The sequence below is a fragment of the Colletes gigas genome, unplaced genomic scaffold (assembly GCF_013123115.1).
Source record: "Colletes gigas isolate AHSC1104 unplaced genomic scaffold, ASM1312311v1 Colletes_gigas_Sc00013, whole genome shotgun sequence".
NCBI lineage: Eukaryota > Metazoa > Arthropoda > Insecta > Hymenoptera > Colletidae > Colletes > Colletes gigas.
In genome coordinates, this window is record NW_025106642.1 from 4,141,766 (window position 1) to 4,162,015 (window position 20,250).

The window sequence follows — 20,250 nt, forward strand, 5'->3', positions numbered from 1 at the left end:
CGAGAGAGCTGATTGAATTCTGGATCATGGGCCTCCGGTGTGACACAGTCGTGGATTCTTTGCTTACGCGATCTAGAGATCCTTGCAATCGTAGACCTCTTGGTGTCTTTGAGCGAATAAACGCGAAATAGAATAACGCTGAAGACAAAGGTATATTCTTCGGAGCTGGGGTATAAAAATGGTTGCTTCCCGCTCGTTTCCATCTGTGGCGCCCTCATGACTCATGATCCACGTTCTCCGTACCGTCCGACTCGCCCGATAGATCATCGTCCACGGGGAGATTCACGCGCACGCAATCATCCCGAACGGGCCTCTATCGAGGCGGCTAGGATCGGAATCGGGGCCCTGGACAGAGATTATTCCGCGGACCGATGGTTAAGCTAGGCAGCCCCCTGGATCGGCACTTAATCTCGCGATTAAATTAAACCACAGAGCGCGGAGTTAGTTAAGCATTTAATCAAACTGGTAATTGGAGGTTGTACTGGCCTAATGGCTCTGCTCCGTAGCGACCCGCGTTGACTGATGAATGCACCGGCTCACTCGGCTCCGCCGCGAACCCGATAACCGGACCCACGATCCATCCGTACGCTCGTTATCGGATTTAACTCTCAAAAAATGTTCGACTTGGGATTTTTAGGCTCCCAACGCCCACTACCTCTACGTGGGGAGCATCGAGCGTCAGGGAATTGGAACTTGAATCGTGCAATGTGCCGAAAATCACCGTATTTTCTAATCGTTGCGTCTCAGGAATTTCGAGATAGAGAAACAGAATTTAATTTTCACACCTGGAATTTGGAATCGAAAAATCGGAAAAAATTCTTGAACGCGTGTCTCGATGACCAGAATGCACCAGATTTTTTACGTAATTTTCGTACTTGATTAAGTACGGAAAATGGGCACAAATCCGATAATCCGAATTTTTCCTGTAACTACCCTTCCGAACAAGATAGAGGGTTGAAACTTGGCACAGAATGTTCGATTCTGATCCTCTATCGATCGATCCATTGTATGTTAAATTTGGTTTAAGGGCACATTTAACCCCCCTATTCGGCTGTACCCTTTATTATCAAAATTTTTATTCAATGATCGACAAAATTGAGTAGTAGTCTAATAAAGGAAATATTTTAAGTATTTAAACCATGCAATTTTTATATAAAAAATTTTTTCGTGCAATGCATATTTTGAAAGTTATGGAGCACGTGTTGTGTGGACCACCCTGTATGAATTTAGGCGCTCTTGGCTAATTGAGAGATATATTGTGAACGTGTTAGTTGAGATAGTTTCAGAACTTTTTATTTACACAGCTCTGAAATTTCAATTGTATTTATATAAAGTACACAATCATCGTTATTGATAGTATGATGGCACTTGGCTGGTATTTAAAAGAAATTTACATAATACGTTTAAGAATATGTTTGAATCAGTAAATATCGTTAATCGTGTATTTAGAAAATATAAATGAATATGCTTAGAAATGCACAGGTAAAAGAAACGGCCATTTTTGGGCGGAGAGTTGATTTTTGCGCGAAGCATGTATCGCGTCACCGCGAAGGCGTTTATCGTATTATTATACATAAACCTAATAAAGTTTCATAGTACAGAGAGTCCATTCTCTACAAAAACATCGCCCACTCGCTACCAGTTTTGGAGCGAGTCTCATGCATACATTTGCTGAATTTGATTGCTTTAGAGAACCGTGCCCAGTGAATGATGTCACGAACGAGAATACTTCACGTTGCGTGCTCTTGTTTAAACATTTAACATATAATATTTGTCAATATTTACAAAATAGTTTATTTACGATCAACGGATTAGCAAAGAAATGCTAAGAATTAGAACATTTTTATCAGAGAATGTATGTACATACATATGTGGTTGACTTAGAAGTTTCTTGTTTCTCATTGTTTTCTATCAGTTTTTTGTTCACCCATTCAAGATAATACGTCGGATAATTGATAGAGAATGGACTCAATTTTCGATCAGTTTGTGAATGGTTGGTATTTGAAACGAGAATTTCATCTTACTTTGATATTCGATTTGTTCTTCCTGGATAACGACTTGAACCAGCCCTTTCGTTCGGCTTCCTGTCCCTGATTTTCCCTGGTGAGGGTGTTACTCGACTCGCAAAAGGTTTCCTCGTCTCTGGTGAGCGTACCCGTAGATCTCGACAGCCTTGTTGGCCTGGGTGGACTCGGGCTGCCGCTGGGAGTGGATAGGCGTCTGCGTTGGCTGTATTCCTCCTGCGAACATACGCAAAATACAAATAAGATATAAGACAGTAATTTCAGTTGCGCGTACGGATTATTAGAAACAATTATTTATTACAAAACGATGGAACTTTGCGGGAAAAATGTTAAAAAACTGTGACAAAATCAATATTTTCTTTCAACACCATGTCGAAACTAATTATTCGATCAAACATTCCACATCTACCAAGTCTTCTGCAACTTTGTTACTTTTGAGAATTTTACCATTGAAGAGACAAAAAAAATGTCGATTTTTCCAATCCGTCACAGTGGTTCCCCCCCTCCCCATGAAGCAACCTGTTCCTTAGAGCATCCATAGGGCGTTTCTGTCCGTTGTTTCGACCATCGATCGAAACGAGAAGCAGTATTTGCACAGAGCATTAAGATCTTCGATGTACCGTGTCGGTCGAGGAACAAAACTGGATCCATCGTCCAGGTAATCCGATCAAAGGGGGGGGGAATCACGTGGGTGGTACAACTTGATTCGCGCATTGGTAGCTGGAGGGTTCGGTTCTTTTCGTTCCCCTCCAATTATTTCGTTGCCCAAAGTTCGCGAGGGGGGTTTAGGGGAATTAGATGAGGATAACGATGGTTCCCGCAGTTCCCTCCCGATCATCGTCGTTTCATTCCGCCTAGCCGCGAGATGATCGCAAAGCGCGTCGACTCGTACGCGCAAAACTCCGCGCAAGCGGACGCGTGTCCGTTTTATTCCCGACGACGTCTACGTCGTCATTATTATTATCATGTTTTGCATCACCACCATCATCAACGCTGCCACCTCCGTCATTTACCCTTGGCCCATCGCATGCATAACGCGTCGGGAACGGATCGCTGCGGGCGTTTTATCGCAACTCTTGCCTGTTTATTCATCGATACTCTACAAAAGAGCCGGCGGTACGGCAAGTAGGCTATCAAACGTGTGCTCTATCCGTGTTCCCGCTACAAGAAAATACTAGCTCTCGTGGAAGATCAGAATCCCCGCCGGGAAAACACGGTTTTCTTACCTCGATGCGTTTCTTCGGCTTCGCTGAATTGTGCCCGATTCTGTTCAACATTTTATACTAGTATGAAAGCACCCCACAGTGACTGTCACTTAAAATTGTACAGCTAAAGATCCACACGATTTTCATTCATAAATCGTAAAATTTAATTGACTGAAACACAGATACAGGCATATAGCTCAATGCTGCTTTGTTTAATATGTTACTAAAGTTGGAACCTTCAAGTTAGTATAACAAATGCAAATTCTCTCTATGAAACCAGTCTGTTAGCAAAAATCGTACAGTACTTATCTTTGCTTATATTTGATATATACAGCTTATGTTAACACATTACCGACAGATAGCCTATTAATCGACTTTTTTACCGACCAACGCTTACCGGCCGATAGCGTATTAATCAACTTTTTTACCGACCAACGCTTACCGACCGATAGCCGATTAATCAACCGCTACCGGTCGGTAAAGTGTTAATACATTACTGACTGATTCATCGAAATATAGTTTTTCTAGTAATTTCTCCGATAACGGTGTTATTTGTGACAGTGGTGCATTTTTACATTTATTCCACGCGTTGCAACATATATTTATTACTGTTTTTCTGACTGTTGAATACATCATAGTAGTCAATTTAAAAGCTTATGTACTTCCACTTTCATATCTTCTCAACACATAGAATCTATGACAATCATATCACCACAATTTGCTTTGAGATCATAAACGAATTGTGGACAGTCAGAATAAACTAGAGACATGTTGTACATTTTGTGTGACTGCCTCCGTTGAAGAGTAACATCCGTCGCGTCGATTGATTTAAACGTCGTGCAATGACCCAGGTGTGGGTCACGTCGTGGCGAACGCGTAAAAAAGTATCGACGGGAACGAAGGTATCGTCAGGTTGGCGGGCCCCGGGCGATTTACGACGAGGAGGAAGCCGGGCGATACAACAATATAAAAGCATAACTCAGACGTTGTTCGCGCACGTTTGCAGAAGGAGCCGAAAGACGGACTCGGCATCCGGCAATACACCTGCACTCGTTATATATTCCAGGAGAAGAGGGCAAACGCAGTGTTCGCGGCGCGGACGGCGCGAAAGACCGCGAGCTACGATCGGGCCCGAGAGCGGTGCATGCGGTTACCAGCGTACCTTTCGATACGCAATATAATAACATATCGCGCGTACGCGGCCGTGCCCCGTACCCACCGCATAAACTCTTAAATGACTCACAATGAATAGCCCATATCGCGGAATCATCTGCATAGTACAAGCACGGCGCGCTTCCCTCGTACTCTCCATATATACGAGCAACAATATCCCGTATGCTTTCCATAACGAGTCGTGGCACGTACCGACGACGACGACGAAGACGACGGGGACGCGTACGACGACGACGACGACGACGACGGTGAGGAAGACAAGGAGAAAGAAGGCAGAGCAGAGGGTTTTGTACCCTGGAGGCATTGTGACCCACGCACCGCCCTGTTAACTCTTACAGTACCGCGGCACTGGTCTTCCTCTTCCACCGTTTTCTTTCCCTCTCGGTCGATTCTTCCTCTCCTCTCCGCGCGTCGGCCTTCTCTGTACACTCCAGCTTCGTACAGGAACGCGTTATACCGCGGCTACTCCCTCGCAGAAACTGGCGTGGGCCGTCGAGATTGGGCTAGGTCGGTTACGTACCTAAGCGCTCGTCCGCTCGCCGCCATCGGGCGCGTGTAGGTACACGCGTGCTGCCTGCACGCACCGACGGGCCCCGTTGGGCCTCGTTCTCCCCCCCTTCTCCTCCCGCCATCGCACGCGCGCGCCACACTTGCGCGTCGCGCGTGATCGTTCAAAAAATGACGAACCAATTGAGAATTACAGTTCTCAAATAATTACATTGACATATCAGGTGTACAACTTTGCTTCTGAATCATTCCCATGGCTTCGAGGCGTCTTGAAATCGCTTGTTGAGTTACTGTTAATTCTTCTTACGTTTGACACGAGTCGTGATCAAGCAATGAACTTTTCTTAAACTGTCGCGAACAAACAAAATTAATGGCGCGAACACCCTGTATACAAATTATATCGTTTCGTTTAACACTTTGACTGCCACGTCACTCATATATGGGTGACAGAACTTTAAACAGTAGAACTGTAATAATGGATTCTCAAGTTGAAATGTTAAAGAAAATAAATTTTAAGGCTTCGTAAATTAATTTATAATTATTTATAATTAATTTATAATTAAATTAGGCTTCGTAAATTTTAATGAGGTTACGAAAGCAACTACTACGACAACTTCTAAGTTGTGTAGTTTACAATTGCCTAAAATGAAAGTTTTGGTCCCGTAAACAATTTTAGGATTTTAGACTGGCAGTCGATGTGTTAAAATGAATTAAAGTTTCGAATTTTGTTTCTCGTTTCGATCATCGATTCGAGACATCGTAATTTCCATAAAATACAGCGAACTCTTAGCCTCTTTTTTTTTTATGTACTGTTCATTTATGGGAAAACTGTCGGGCGAATAATGGCGCGAACACCCTGTATGCATATTTGAGCGTATATCGTAACAGGCCGCGCGCTCTCGCCCTGTTCATCCTCGACGCATAACTCTGCAACATTAAACCGTCCGCCGTAGGTCAGCGTAGATTACGCATAAATCCAAGGGTGAGGCGATTTACGACGTCAACCGACACCCCTTTTAACCCCGCGGATTTTCTCTTCCTTTGTCCGAGCGAGCTTTTTTGGAAGAGGAGGGAATCCATTAATGCGCCAAAGATTCTCCCCGGCGACGTACAAAAGAAAATAGAACCCTCCGCCGGAGAGCATTTGCGAGTTACGGTCCAATTGATTACTTTCATTAGCCATGGTACGGAACATTTCGAGCTGGTTACGCGTGTAATAAATTATCCTATGATTTCAAGATTATATTAGAATCTTTCGAATAATTGCAAATTACTTCTATTACTATATGTTTCGTATTTCCGTGGTACCACAGCCCTTATCCTCCCCTGATTTCGATTCACGTAACTTTTTCCAATTTCTAAAAATTAATATGCATCTACAGAAGTCGTTATTTTGTCGAAGGCTTCTGGAGAAACGTCGATTTATAATTAAACATATTACTAAGATTGCATATTACACGTTACACGATTATCGACCTCAAAACGTCGTGCACGCATACTTTTTTTACCGCCAGCCTCGAAAATGATATTCCAATCACGACTGGTCATCTTCTTTGATCAACCAAGCACTTCCTTCCCGCCAGTTATTAAAGATAAACGCCGTTTGATTATAATAATTTAGAAACGGTCGTATACGAGGAACGATTGTTCCAGATATCGCGTATAATCGTTTCTCTCCCTACATGCGCGAAAACTAGCCGCGAGCGGCATGGAGATACGGTTGTACGACGTTTACCCGCAAACTATGTTGCTCATGCCCGCGGTACTAATACGGTCAGATCGACATTAACATCTACAAGATTCTCATAATCGATAACACGCAACGAAGTGGGGCTAGAAATCGCCGCGTAAATCCTCCCAATTAAGCTTCTTCCCACCCTGAGAATCGCTTCCCGAGAAACGCACGCGTTTTAACGAAGTTGATCAGCATCTATGTACGCCGACGAATCCTTCGCCTACGTCCTTTTTCCCTCCTTTTTTTCCCCCCTCCTCGGTGGTATGGGCGCACGAGAACGAGGCGCAAATCGGTCGTGCGGCAAAAAACTGTTCATCTTAAATGGAATATACGCAGATTGAAACTAACTCTCTCCTCGCCAGGATCCCCGGCGGTCTTGCAATTTCTTTTGGAATCGGCGCGGCGAGAGAGCCTCTGACGGGGATTACGGTGTGGTATCGTAAAACCGAGCTCCGGGAGTTTAAGGGAATTGAAAGCGAGGGAAGCGAGAGACAAGAGGGAAGAGCACGACGGAGAAATAGAACGCGGACCGTATAATGTCGGCGCGATAAAAAGTATAATGAGAGGGTGATCCCCGCCGCTGTAAGTACAAAGGAATATTACACTAAGATCTGTAACGTGCAAAGCCGCAAAATAAACGAATCGCGCGTAATGGGGTATCGGCACTCTCAGCCCCCGACCCCCCCTTTTTCCTCCTACCATATCGCGGTTCACCTGCACACGCGTGTAACCGGGTACTCGCCTGGCCAAACAGATCTGCAAGAACGATCTGACGTGGCGAGCGACCGAGAAAAGTGAAAGAAGGCCGGGAAAAAGTTGCGGGGACGCGACGCAAGAACCGCCCGATCTTGAATATCGCCGACAGAAGACGAGGCGTGGTTTGGATCCTTTGGTATGCGCATCGGATAAGATCGTTCCTCCATGTGTTTATTCCTGCCCTTAACGATCGATTTTCGAAAACAATTTTAACGCCGTTATTCGGTTTCGTACGATGCAAATGGGGGTTTCTGGGACGTGGCTCGCGTGCAGGGGGGCGACAGTTACCGATTTTGTTCGAACTCTATACTATTGTACATATATATAACAATTCATTATTATCTAGGAATATAATTTTATTCTATTAAGTGTCGATTATCATTTTACTCGCATAGAATATTTAAAGTTTACGAAATGTCAATCGTGAATTAAACGAAGAACTGAGAGATCAATGTTCTTACAAGGAACTTGAAGCTGGAGTATTCGATACGATAATAGTTACCAGAGTGATTCATTTAACAGGTTATCCGCGTGCTCCTGACGAACGGTCTCGAAAGTCGTAAATTCATATAGCACACGTATCTGAAAAACCTGCTGGCGAGGTAGCTTTGTTGCGTCACACGGTCTTCTGGATGCACCTTTGTCATTAATCATTGTCGATCCTTCATCGCATTCTTATTACGATGTACCGCTGCTCTTACGATAAATTAATATCGTGACGAGTGGTGCTCGAGTAGAATGTGATGCAGCGATCGGTAGAACGTACACGATGTTGTTGTGCACGAGAGTTGTAACAAATTCAGGGTATTGATACAACAACTGATTAAATATCAGTATCGAACGTCTACAGTCGATCGTACGATTCTATTTACACGTACAGTGCGGCATAGAGAATCAAAATCAACTAAAAGTCAATCTCTGAAATGAATTTTTATTTTATTTAAAATTAGCACTCGAAACACGAAATTTTGTGCAATTTTTTATGATTCGAATATTATGATAATGATTGTAAACGACTTTTGGATGTGTTCCAACTACGTTCGAATTCCGCTAAACGCCTGACAAATGTGTTGCCACGGTTCCATTTTATCGGTTTCTTCCTAAAAATCGCAGATGAATACAGCTGATAATTGGCAGCTTTGTAGTGAAAATTTTACAAAAATTATCCTTCGATTCAAATTAGTCAGAGAGGATTAATGAATCGCGGGACCATCGCGTTCCATCGGTCAAGCTGAAGCACATATGACATATGGTTGTTCAAGAATTCTAGTGTGCGACGTTTTCCTTGTTGTTGCACTTTCATGGTCCTTGATTGCTTAATTTGCACAGCAATAGGATCTTTATGGTACATGGTTAGAAACGAGATTTTTCATTTCTAAGACGTGAGTAGCTCTCTCCGTTGGTCGTGCAATTGTTAAGACGCAACAGAATTGTCCGTTTTATGGTATTCGATGGAGTAAACCGATCAGTCTTGAAAGAAATTGTGGGTCGTATCGGGTCAAACGTTTCAGTTAGTCTTCCTTAGGCTAGCATCTAACAATAAGCTAAAATTACGCGGCGGTATCCATATTTTATACACAATAGTACGTTCCACTGAACTGTAGAAAGACTATGTTATTTATAGTTATTTTTAGATTGTGTTTTATGACGATATGCGTCTGCTTGTGGTCTAATTTTAACATCGAGGACCTTTATTATTTGCAATAATCCTGAATAGCTATTGTTAAATTAAATTACAACTAAATAAGCTGCCAATTATCGCTTTGGACTAAATACTCTTGATTTACATAGTTATCTTGACCAAAACACCATAGCAGAAGTAATAAAAGAGTTTCAAATGTAAACAGTGAAGAGTAGTCTAGTTCTATATCTACTAAATCTTCTATAACTTTGTCATTTTTGCGAATTTTATAATATTTTAGAGGGTCATTCTTAACCCCCCCAAGCATTGAAAAGAGATAGACAAAAAATTTCGATTTTTTCAATCCGTCACAATCCCCCCCCTTAAAAGAAAGTTGATTCTCATTTACCAATTCGGTAAAAATCAAGAGTTGAGATTGAGAGTCTACTTAAGGGTTAAGGAACCTTCACCTGCCTAATTTTCCAGGGTGGTTCTCGTTCGCGTCGCGAGATCGAAAAAATGAGCGTATGAAAAGGAGGATCGATCCCTCGGAGCATGATTCGCGCTCGTATGGTTCTTGTTCTCGGCGGAGTGCGCAAGGTCGTCCGCTCGGGCGTTGCAGCTCACGGTGGTAACGCCAGCGCGAGGTTTCTAGGAGGTTGGAGAGAAGAGCGAGAGAACGCCGGTAGAAAACCGGATGCACACTTTTGCGCCCGTGTTCCACGGACCAGCGACCACCGCCGCCGCCATTAATAATCGAAGGTCCACGTCCCGATGGGTGGGTGGGTGACTGGTGGTGCGGTTTACTTTCTTTGGAGCAACAATACTCGGGATCCACCGTGATACACTTGCCACGGCTGTCAATGGGGCTCTGCGCCACGGCATGGGAAAGTCCGAGTTCTCGGGAGATCATTTCGAGAGACTGTTCGAGCGAATCGGCCGGAACGCCCACGGATGGGTTGGCACCCTGCACCGACCGTCTATATTCCCTTCCACGCTCGGCTACGTGCACGTGTGCGCTAGATACACGAGCGTCCCCGTAATGCCTCCCATGCGCTTGTACTTGTATCTCCATCGGCGCTTATAATTGATGAAATGACACCGGGGTAGGAAACGGACGGCCATGACTATCGGAGTTTCGTGATCGGTCCGAGACCGCCCCGAGAACTTGCTACACAGTCCGCGGAACACACAGGGGGGAAGTGAGGCAAGGATGAAAAAGAGGAGACATCGATGAGTGTCGGTGAGAGCGAGGCCAAGCGGTGGCTAAGATGAAGACGAGAATGGGGGGCAGTGGAAGAGAAGAAACTTCGAATGAGAGCGACCGCCTTGGTCGGTACCTCGCCGATGTCGATGAATATTAATTATTCTGATCGTGACGAGATTCCGCCAGCGTCCTCCTCTGCCTGAGTAACCGGCTGCTGATTGCAGCCTATTTGCAAGTTCGCACGACTCGATCCCTCTGTCCTGTCCGGGCATCTGTCCCCCTGTGTCTCACGAAAACGATTCGTAATGCAACATCCGGTAAATTGTTATCGACAATGTCGACGCGTACTGTCGATTCGTCTGCTTCCTCGCTTCGACATTGTATCGCAATGTGAGGGGATATTACAACCTCTTTTCTAAGAAAATATAGTCAATTTCCAATCAATGATCATTAAAGTCGACGGGGAGCGAAAGACCACCACGGTCGTGTTTCCGGTTTCGAGTAACTTCTGGAATAACGCGGCGCAAAGGTTCTCACAGCTGCTCAAAATGCTCGAACCTGCCTCATTCCACCGCGCGGCGTTTTCCTGACCACAAAACGAATTCTCATGCTACAGTATCCTATCATGAATTTAACGGCGCGCGCGCGCGCAAACGGCGCAATTGTTGGGACATCGAGCCAAGTTCCCTCGTCACCCTACGTCGTTAACCATCGCGAAATAATAAAAAAGCCGTGAGTTCCGATCGAGCTGTGCTCGCCCAGAAAAACGATCCATTGTGAACCGTCACGCCGCGTGGTTCCCGCAGTGACAAGCCGCATCCTAATCCACCGGTCGGTGCTTACGTTCTGGGCGTGCAGGATGTCTTAAAATACGCGGTGCAACCGGATAGAATACGATTCTTGAAAGTCTCAACGATTTCGATGATTTCTTTTTATGATACGCAGTGTGTTATATTCTTTGGCAGAATATCGTTTCTCAACACAATTTCAAATATGGTATACTTTGCTTTTCGTTGTTTCAACAGCAACCTAGTTTTGTAGCTACGACACGCGGTGTATCACGTTTTGTAGCCCATTTTTAAGATCTGTGGATTTTGGTTCGATTGATACGTAGTTCACGGTTACGTATGGTTCGTAGAGGTAATAGAGCCGCTCTTAGTTGCAAGAAAGATCGTATCTGTTCTGTATCTCGTCTCACCCGTGGCGGCATTAGGTTGCAAGCACACACTGTGCCATCCACACACGACCGTGGCCCGCGATACATATTGACCAGTCGGAGCACCGAAGACCCGACCGCCGCTTTAAAGATGCTCCGCGGGTAGTTACCACGGGAAAGATGTATCTGCCGGTGCCACCTACTACAAAACCGACTAGCCCCGACACGGGGATTTTAAGATGCTCGAGGTCGAACGGGAAAGAAGAAGATATAGATAAATAGATGGAGACGGGGGACGAGGACGGGAACGTGGACGAGAGAGAAAAAGGGAGGAAACACGGCGCGCAACGCGGCAGGTAGAATCGTATCGGCAAATTGCAATCGACGACTTGCCTTGTCGGCAACTTCTCGTTGGCAAGAGGAAGGCGAACCGATAAAGAAAGGGAACACGTTTAAAACGGAGCAGTGAGCGAGACAGAGGGATTATCTACTATCCTGCAAGTGATACGAATATCCGGGCATTTTTAGGTCTCCGGGGGGGCTAAGAGTTATCGGCGGTGCACGTTCCCGGGAATCGCGATCCGCTATTCTCATTGATACCTTCCGCTTTCCATACGCGTGGGCCGAACGATCTACATAGTCGAAGCTGTCGGATAAGACCGGGTTAGATCGTACACGTTACGATCGTTCTCAGACTAGAAATCGTAACGGTGTCGCCAAAACAACGCGTCAATACACATTTCTAAATAACGACTGGACACTATGCAGAGTCAACAATCCGTGAATCTTTCTTTCAAATCCGTTGAAATGATAGAATTATAGTTTCCACGGATGGTCGCTTAAGTTGATCGTAATTTAGAAATTAGATCGTTGCAATAATTAAGTTGCATCGCTACAAAATGGCTACGCGTCCCTTACTCGAATCCCAACGATAGCTAGAGTATGAGAGCGGATGTTTTCGCGTAGGATTCGTTAATGGTACAACTATTTCGAGAATCTCGCGATCTCACGGGCCCGAGAACCTTTTAACCCCTTATCTATCTCGCCCAACCATGCTGGCGAGCGTTTAAAACACTCCCGCAGTTCAGGAGTTGATGTTCCCCTGGCTACACGTAGTTTCTTACAATGCGCCTCGTTGTTATTGTTATTGCGGCGTGTACATCAGCTCGTATAAACGATACACCGGCGGCCGTCCGTGTAACAGACTGTGAGAAATCATCATCGTGCACGGGAAGAACGAGAAGAAGAGGACAGCAGCGCCGCGTATCCTTCTCGTACCGGGTCTGAAAAAGACGTCAGGAGACGTCTATCCCCGGGAGGCACGCACTGCCTCGGCTACATCTTCTTCCTTTCCCTTTTGATCTCTATTCATTTCGGCCCCACCTATTGGGGAAAGGATGACAGATTCCCGTTCGAATCTCTTCCGCGTTGTTACCCTCGAATTTTTCGTCGCGATCGTTCCTTTTCCACCGTCCACTTCCTACAGGGCGGTATACAAAAGTTGCAAAAGTTATGGCTTCAACGGGGTACATTATGCGGTCCATTTAACTTTTATTTATAGGCTGAGGCGTTTCGATGATTCGAGGGTCAATTTTGTCCTTTTTCTATATCAAAATATGAAAGAATATCGAATTCTATTGACCTTTGTTAGCCCTAAACCTAATAGCTAACAACTTCACTTAATTTCTTGACAATTATCTCCACGCAATATCAAACAATAAGTAATAGTAACTAATGAGTAATTTCACTTTATTTCTTGATAATTTTCAATATTCTGCAGAGGTCTGTGATAGGGTTGAGTCTCCAGGTTGATATCACCTGAAGAAAATTGTCAAGAAACAAATTAAAATTGCTCATTATTTATTAGGTTTAGGGTTAATACCGATCCACACTTTTTTACTCGGAATTTCATTTAAGAATACAAAGTTGACCTATATAATGCCCTATACAATGTACCCCTTTAAACGATACAACTTTTGTGCACAAAATTTTTTCGTGTAACGCATATTTTGGAAATTATAGAGAAGTTCAACACCTACGAATGATACTTTTTTGCGAACAATTTTTGCGAAGGTTATTGAATATTCCAGTTAGTCGAAAGGGGAGTATACTATGGGTAAAGGGTGTAAAAACTTCTACCCACAATTTATAAACATCTTGTTTCGATAACAGCACAACAATAAATTTTAATATCAAAACAAATGAAAACATAAACGTTTAGGTATCTTCCTCGCCGATTTATCATATTGCACATCGAAGAGTCTTGCATCGTATCTGAGAACCGCTATAATTCATATTGCATTGTACACGCGAGGCTATAAAAACGATTAGTAAGAATCGCTTCATTAGCCGCCCTCTCGTTCGTTTACGATCACAAGTAAAACGCCATTATACCGAAATTGGACGTTTAATGAAAGCGCGGGAGGTATTGGGGAGGCGACCGAGAATAAGCGAGCAGCCTTTCCACGATACTAACGAGGCTAAGCCAGCGGTATGCCACGTTTCGTAGTAAACCGCAATTGTAATCCGTTTTTAGTAGCTCATTAGGAAACCGGGATTTTCTTAACCATCTATCTTTTCCGCGTTCCATCCGCTCCCGGTATGCGCGCTCTGCTATATTCTGATTGCGCTCGAGTATACTTTTATTTTCAACGAATCGAATCAACGAGACTCGTAATTTGTATCTGGCAAGGTTGAATTTATAGAATATCGCGAAACACAAGGATTTCCAGCCCATCGTGCGATCTTTCCTATCGCTGGAGGAAGAAAATGATCAAACTCGGATTGGGAAGAATGTGGTACGCGTTAGGGGAATGTGGTTGGCGTCGAGTAATTGTTAAGTAGTAACAGACGTTATGCAGGCTGGTCGAAACGTCTGACCAGATACAATTTGCAGTTACTTCCAGAATTGGTCTTTTTTTCCATAATAAAAAAGCTACCGTTGCGATCTTAATAGCTACTCAACTTTTCTTGAACTGCGTGCAATGATACTAATCAGGTTTCTATGATGTTTCTCGAAATTTTATATCATATTTAGCTTCTGATGGTTGAGGTCTCTGTTTCTGAGGTTTCTGATGCTTCTCATTTCTATACTCGTATTGATTCGTTTGAACAGTTACTCGTATTTATTCGTCTTATCCATCCTGGTATAGCAAAGAACATTTCGATACTTTTGAAGCTAAAAAACATACATTCCAATGTTTTAAAAACTCAAGATCGACATGTAGGAAGCTTCAAAAAGTGTTTTCATTCATAAAGTTCTTAATGGATTGATTATATCTGATATTCAAATAGAAGCTCAGATATATCTATCCCATAGTCGTAAGAAGAACGTAAAGATTGTGCAAATGAAAACCTGTTGTTGCATAGCTAGTATTAGATACATTACTGTGAATTGGGGTTGTTGCTTCGAAACATTAAAATAACGTCTTGGACCGCGTATATGGTTGGGAATTACGTATCGTTTCCGAGTCTGGGGAGAAAAATAGCCAAGGGAACGTTCCCAATTTGAAACGTCCACGTCGGGCCTACTGTTTATTCGCTGAGGTAGTACCGATCGAGTGGAAACGTCCACCCTCCTGGCACGAAGCAGCAGTAACCTCAGTCGAGGATCTAGATGCGATCGTTACAATGTCGGCCGAGACAGAGTGGCGTGAGTCGCGGTCGCTCGTCGGAATAGATGTTACCGTCAGCCGCTACGAGACACCTCAGCGATCACGCGGAACGAAATCGTTTATTTACCGAATGACAGACGCGCTTATTCATCGGCGCGATTTTTAATTAACCCGGCATTAGAGAGGGAAAATCCCATTGGCCGATCGGCGTTTATTTCCACGACGAACGACTCGGTTTTGCAGTGAATTTCAGAGCACCGCGGAAGGACGAAGGATGGAAGATCGAAATATTACAAATTCATTCAACAGCCCTAAAACTAAATAAGATGCAAAGAATTTGTACAAAAGTCAGCTACGCGGAAGATTATGACAATTGCTGTCAACTGACGATACACGAACACAGAACTAACAAAGTTCGGTTATTTTTTGAGCAGACCTCGTATACGTAAATTAACCTGATACGAGAACAATCGCTGACGAGAACTTGTACTCGTAATTTATGGCATTGAGTGCTGTACGAATTTTAAAAAATAAAAAGGAAGGTGAATCGATGTCACGATCGTTGCAAAGGTTATCTGGGTATACCGAGATGATGTTATGAACGTGAGAAAATGTCAAGCGACCGGGTTCTGGAATTTCGTGCGGCAACTTCCGCGTGTCGAAGCGAGATTAGAACGGCCAGCGAGCTCTGATAACGAACCACTTAATCTGTGAGTGGGCAAAGAATTTGAAATGATCGCTTCTGTGAAACGAAAAGTACTTTGATGTTGCAAACATTCCTTTGGTATTGTGTCTTAAGTCAGAATGGACCAACACTGAACGCGTTTAAGTTACCATTTCTTGAGTCCAGCAGCGTTGCTTGAACAAGACAATTTTCATTTTTACATTATATTGCATTTCAATTGGATATAGAATTCTTTGACTATCGTTATTACATATGTATCTTTTCGTAATACTACGATTCGATGCAAACGTGGGTAAAATGGCGAAGTGTTATTTTTGTTTGTTCCAGAAATTTTTTAGAGAATACATAATTTTAAATAATAGTTGTCTCAAAAGGAAATAAAGTTGCAATTTTGAAGAGGCCTGGCGAAGTATCGGTCGTAGAAAATAATGGCCAATAAAATTTATTGGAGAATGCACAATTTTAAGCAATAGTCGTCACGAAAGGACATACAGTCGCAATTTTGAACGGGGCAGGCAAAGTATCGGTCATAGAAAATAATGGCCGATATATCGTTGATTAATAAATGTGATTCCGATGTTCTGACGTATGAAAGTTAGGTATGGGAAGGACATTATTTATGGAACGACTTGACAATTTGCGGAACGATAGCGATCCGCGTCAAGAATAGCTCACTCTGAGAAAAGGGCTTCCCAATTGCTTCCTGGTTTCTCGATAACAGCCTCCACCCAGCCTCGGGACGATAATTCCGGATTAACAACAGGACGTCGGTATCGATTGTTTATCGTGTGAAAGCCGTTCGTGAACGATCGTCCATTACGTTCGCCATGTTGCACGGCGTTCCGCTGCCGCGGAGGGATGGTCTCGAACCTTTCTTAGTATCTGCCCTCGGTAATCTCTTCGCAATGAAGAAGGCGCTCTAGCGATCCGGAAATTCACGGAATATCGGTTATAAACGCGATACATTGCAAGAAAATAATAATAAAGCGAGCCACGTTCGCGTCCCCTTTCGTTTGAAAATTGCAGGGACGCCGGTTTCCAAACAAATTGGCGGGGATGTGGACTCGTTCCGTTCCGTTCGATCACACGGCTGATTTCTACCTGGATTTTTCGTTTCTTTTACTTTTTTTTCTAAGACATTCTGTCTATTCTCTAATGGTCTATTTATTCATTTATTTATTTAATATCAGCTATGCAACAACGAAACTGTCCTGCAGTCCAGATTTTCTTTTGCACAATCTTTATGGATATGGAATAATTATATTCGATCTTAAGATCAGAGATTTATTGCATATTATTCACAAAACTCTCAACAATACAAATATACATGATTTGACAGGAGAAGAATTAGGGGTTAGACTTAATATGTTGTCATAAATTTCATTTATATTAACTTCAAGATTTCAGATATTCAGATTTGTATCGAAATTGAAAGTGTGGGTATTTTCTTCAGTTTTTTACTTTTTTATTATATAAGGCACCATAGATTTATTTCGATTTAATAATTTAACAATTTCAAGATAGAAAATAGTTAGAAGGGTTGCCATATGAAATTCGTCACACTTCGAAAGACCTCGAGGGTGACTGTTCACCGTGAAAATCGTTCAGAGACACCGCGAAAGGAGAGCACAAAGGGGGTAGAACAGTTTCTGCGTAGACAGGAACGCTGAAGAAGAACACCACACTAGAAATCGAGTCGTAGACGCATGAAGAATAGCAAAAAGAAGAAGAAAATGGCGAGGAACCCGTTGGAGGGACGAAAGTGGGAAAGAGATGTCAGAGCTTTGGCAGACCCACAATAAATAGCCGTGGTATCGTGTTGCGAGTAATTGAACGAAGCTTCATCCGTGGCGCATTAAGTATTGAAAACGTGCTGGATCCGGTGAGACAGCGGAGGCAGGACAAAGGGGGGGGAGATCAGGGAACGAGAAGAGTCTGTCCGTTGTTGTCCAAGGGTGTTGTGTACGGTACATGGCGAAGAGGAACCTCTGCTGGCGCATAATGGCGCTCTGATCCCAGGTCCTGTACGCTACGTGAGGGCAATACCGTATTGTTATTTGTTGGGTTAGGTACTGGTTGCTCCCAGATCAAGTACCCGCGTGTCCGAGATAGAGCCCCGGTACTGGAATAATATCGTGCTCGCTTATTGTTGCCGCTCGTTGCAGATAGATCATTCTATTATCGAGATAGGGATACACGCGCGGGCGCTGGCTCGCGTATGGGATTCGTACCACCTATGCGTGTGTTCCTCGTTGGAGGAGGTCTCCGGTCGATCCTTTGCCCCGTGTTACTTTAATTGACTTTCCGGCGTATGCGTGCCAGCTTCCGTGGACGGGCGACGCGATGTTGTCGCTTGATTGAAACGCTCACGGACTGATGAACTCGAGGAAATCGAGCGGGGAGTATGGCGGACGCGTGATCGAGAAACGCTGGGCCCCTCGTCGTCCACGGGATCGCCGGCGGTGGTTTATTTCGGTCCGCGATTTTTGCCCAGATACGAAATCAGCGGTAGCGAGATTCTAGAATTGGTATCGGATGATGGATAGGAATCGTTAAGATGATATCGCCTCGCCCGGTTCATCCGTGCACGCGCAGCCACCGCCTGGGTGATCCGTGGTGTCGCTTAATAGTTCATTTGGTTCGTCTCAAATTGCCGATATATCACGGTCCCCCGTCACTCTTTATCGATCCAAGATAACGGGAGAAGATTAAAGAAAAATTGAGGAACCGACGCGACATTTTCTACGGTCGTCGTCTCGAGATTGGATCGGTACTTGTTCCTACAGATGGTTGCTTCAGCAATTCTTTCGCTTTTTATCGAACGAGTATGAAAGTCTTTGGGAAAATAAATAATTTAATTCGAAGAGCAGAAATTGGTACTCGAGAAACAGAATATTAACACTATACCTTCTATGATCGGTAAAATGGTCGTTTTTTAAATTTCGTTTAGGATTTCTAACGTACAGTGTTAGTTTGGCGTCATTTAAGTTCACGACTTTTCTTATAGTATACGTACAATGAATTTTTCAATATTTATTTTTATTGTTATTCTTTATTTCCTGAGAAAAATATGTAGTCTGCTTTGTCTATCACGACTGGGATCAACGATTTATATTTTTCTGTAAAAACCTATTTTCCCCTGTCTTAGGCAGTCTAACAACGCGATATAAGATATTCTACAAGTAAACTTCAAAACACAACTTTCTATGCATACAATGCAAAAATTAAAAGAGAAAAAGAGAGATTGGTCATTAGACCAGTCATGGTAGAAATGAATATACATGAAATGTGGGTAAAAGGAAATCGCAGAAACGGCTGAAAGAACCGTCTAGACAGCAACACACACACTTAAGACACACTTTAATGCCTACATTCGTAACAAATCTCTGGCGCGTTCTAGCTATTCATCGATCAATTGCGTTGCCCTCCTAAATCGATCGGGCTAAAAATCCGAGATAAATGGGTACTTACGTCTCTAACGACGTATTCCGAAGACACGCTATTACGCTGATGGCACCGTTTTGTCCCGTTTCGTGCGAAGGAGACGCGCAATCGGTACGGCCGCGGACTATCGAACAGCGAAAAGATGCGGGTTAGATCCGTGAGGCGGTTTACGTAACCATTAAATCGCGTAACGATTCCCCCTGATTACATGCATTCGTCAAGGGATACTCTCCTCGGTGGCGAGCACTCATCTTTCGAAGCGACGTTTCCGATGGCGCAATCCGCGAGGTGTCGGCGATTAGATTGAATTAGGCTCCGCGCAGATTGCCTCGTGCGCTTTCGGATCACGGTTCCGACCGAACTGTGAGAAACCGCTAAACTTTCGTTCGCGATTCTTGGTTAATCCCGTAATCAACGAGACCAGAAAGCGAATTCTTATTAAGATTCAAAGCAGGGACTTCTGGTCGCTGCTCTCGCGGTGAGCCATTTGCATCTGGTATCGTAGATCACCGCGAACGATACCGCCTCTTTCTCTACGGTCACTGGCCACCAGCAGCTTCGGAGGTTTTTTTCCAGCACGCGGAAAACAAAGGGGGGAAACAAAAAAGAATCCTCGCGTTCGATAACCGTGAAGTATTCGAAAACGAAATACGGATGATCGTCGAGCGCATCTCTCGCGCCAGAATTGCGTCTGAAACGGTAGGAAGCAAACAAAGGATATTCTTTTCTCATAAGTTCGTTCGTATTTGTATCGTATGGACGTATCTACTTTTATTCTTCATCTTTTACCACTACACTTAATGTTTCATTGAGCTCTTAAAAAATGGATATTGATACACAGTATACGACTGGGATACGACAATATTCCTCCTACTTTTTTTAAAAGTCTTATGGTTGAGGCTTAGTAAATCCCTATCTGCCTGTATTTCTCCTAACTTATGGAAGAAACAGTCATTTATTCGGTCCTTTTTGTGATTTCTTTTTAACCCCTTAGCTTACAATGACCAAAGCTTACATGAGCCAAACATGAACAAGACGTCTCAAAGACGTGATAAGTCAAACCTTGGTGTCGCTTTTCGCACAGTTGGAAATTAAATCGTAAGGCAAGGGGTTAGCGATAGGT

The 20,250-nt window shown here is 43.7% G+C and overlaps 1 protein-coding gene across 2 annotated transcripts in view; it reads right to left on the reverse strand.

The window, feature by feature from the left end:
• The window catches only part of LOC122399426 (zinc finger CCCH domain-containing protein 13), a 183,646-nt gene that overhangs the window by 3,378 nt on the left and 160,018 nt on the right, over positions 1-20,250 (reverse strand). For both annotated transcript variants that reach the window (XM_043400103.1, XM_043400104.1), the window contains exon 4: positions 2,025-2,240. In XM_043400103.1, the coding sequence (XP_043256038.1) occupies positions 2,025-2,240 (216 nt within the window). The remainder of the gene's footprint in view (positions 1-2,024; positions 2,241-20,250) is intronic.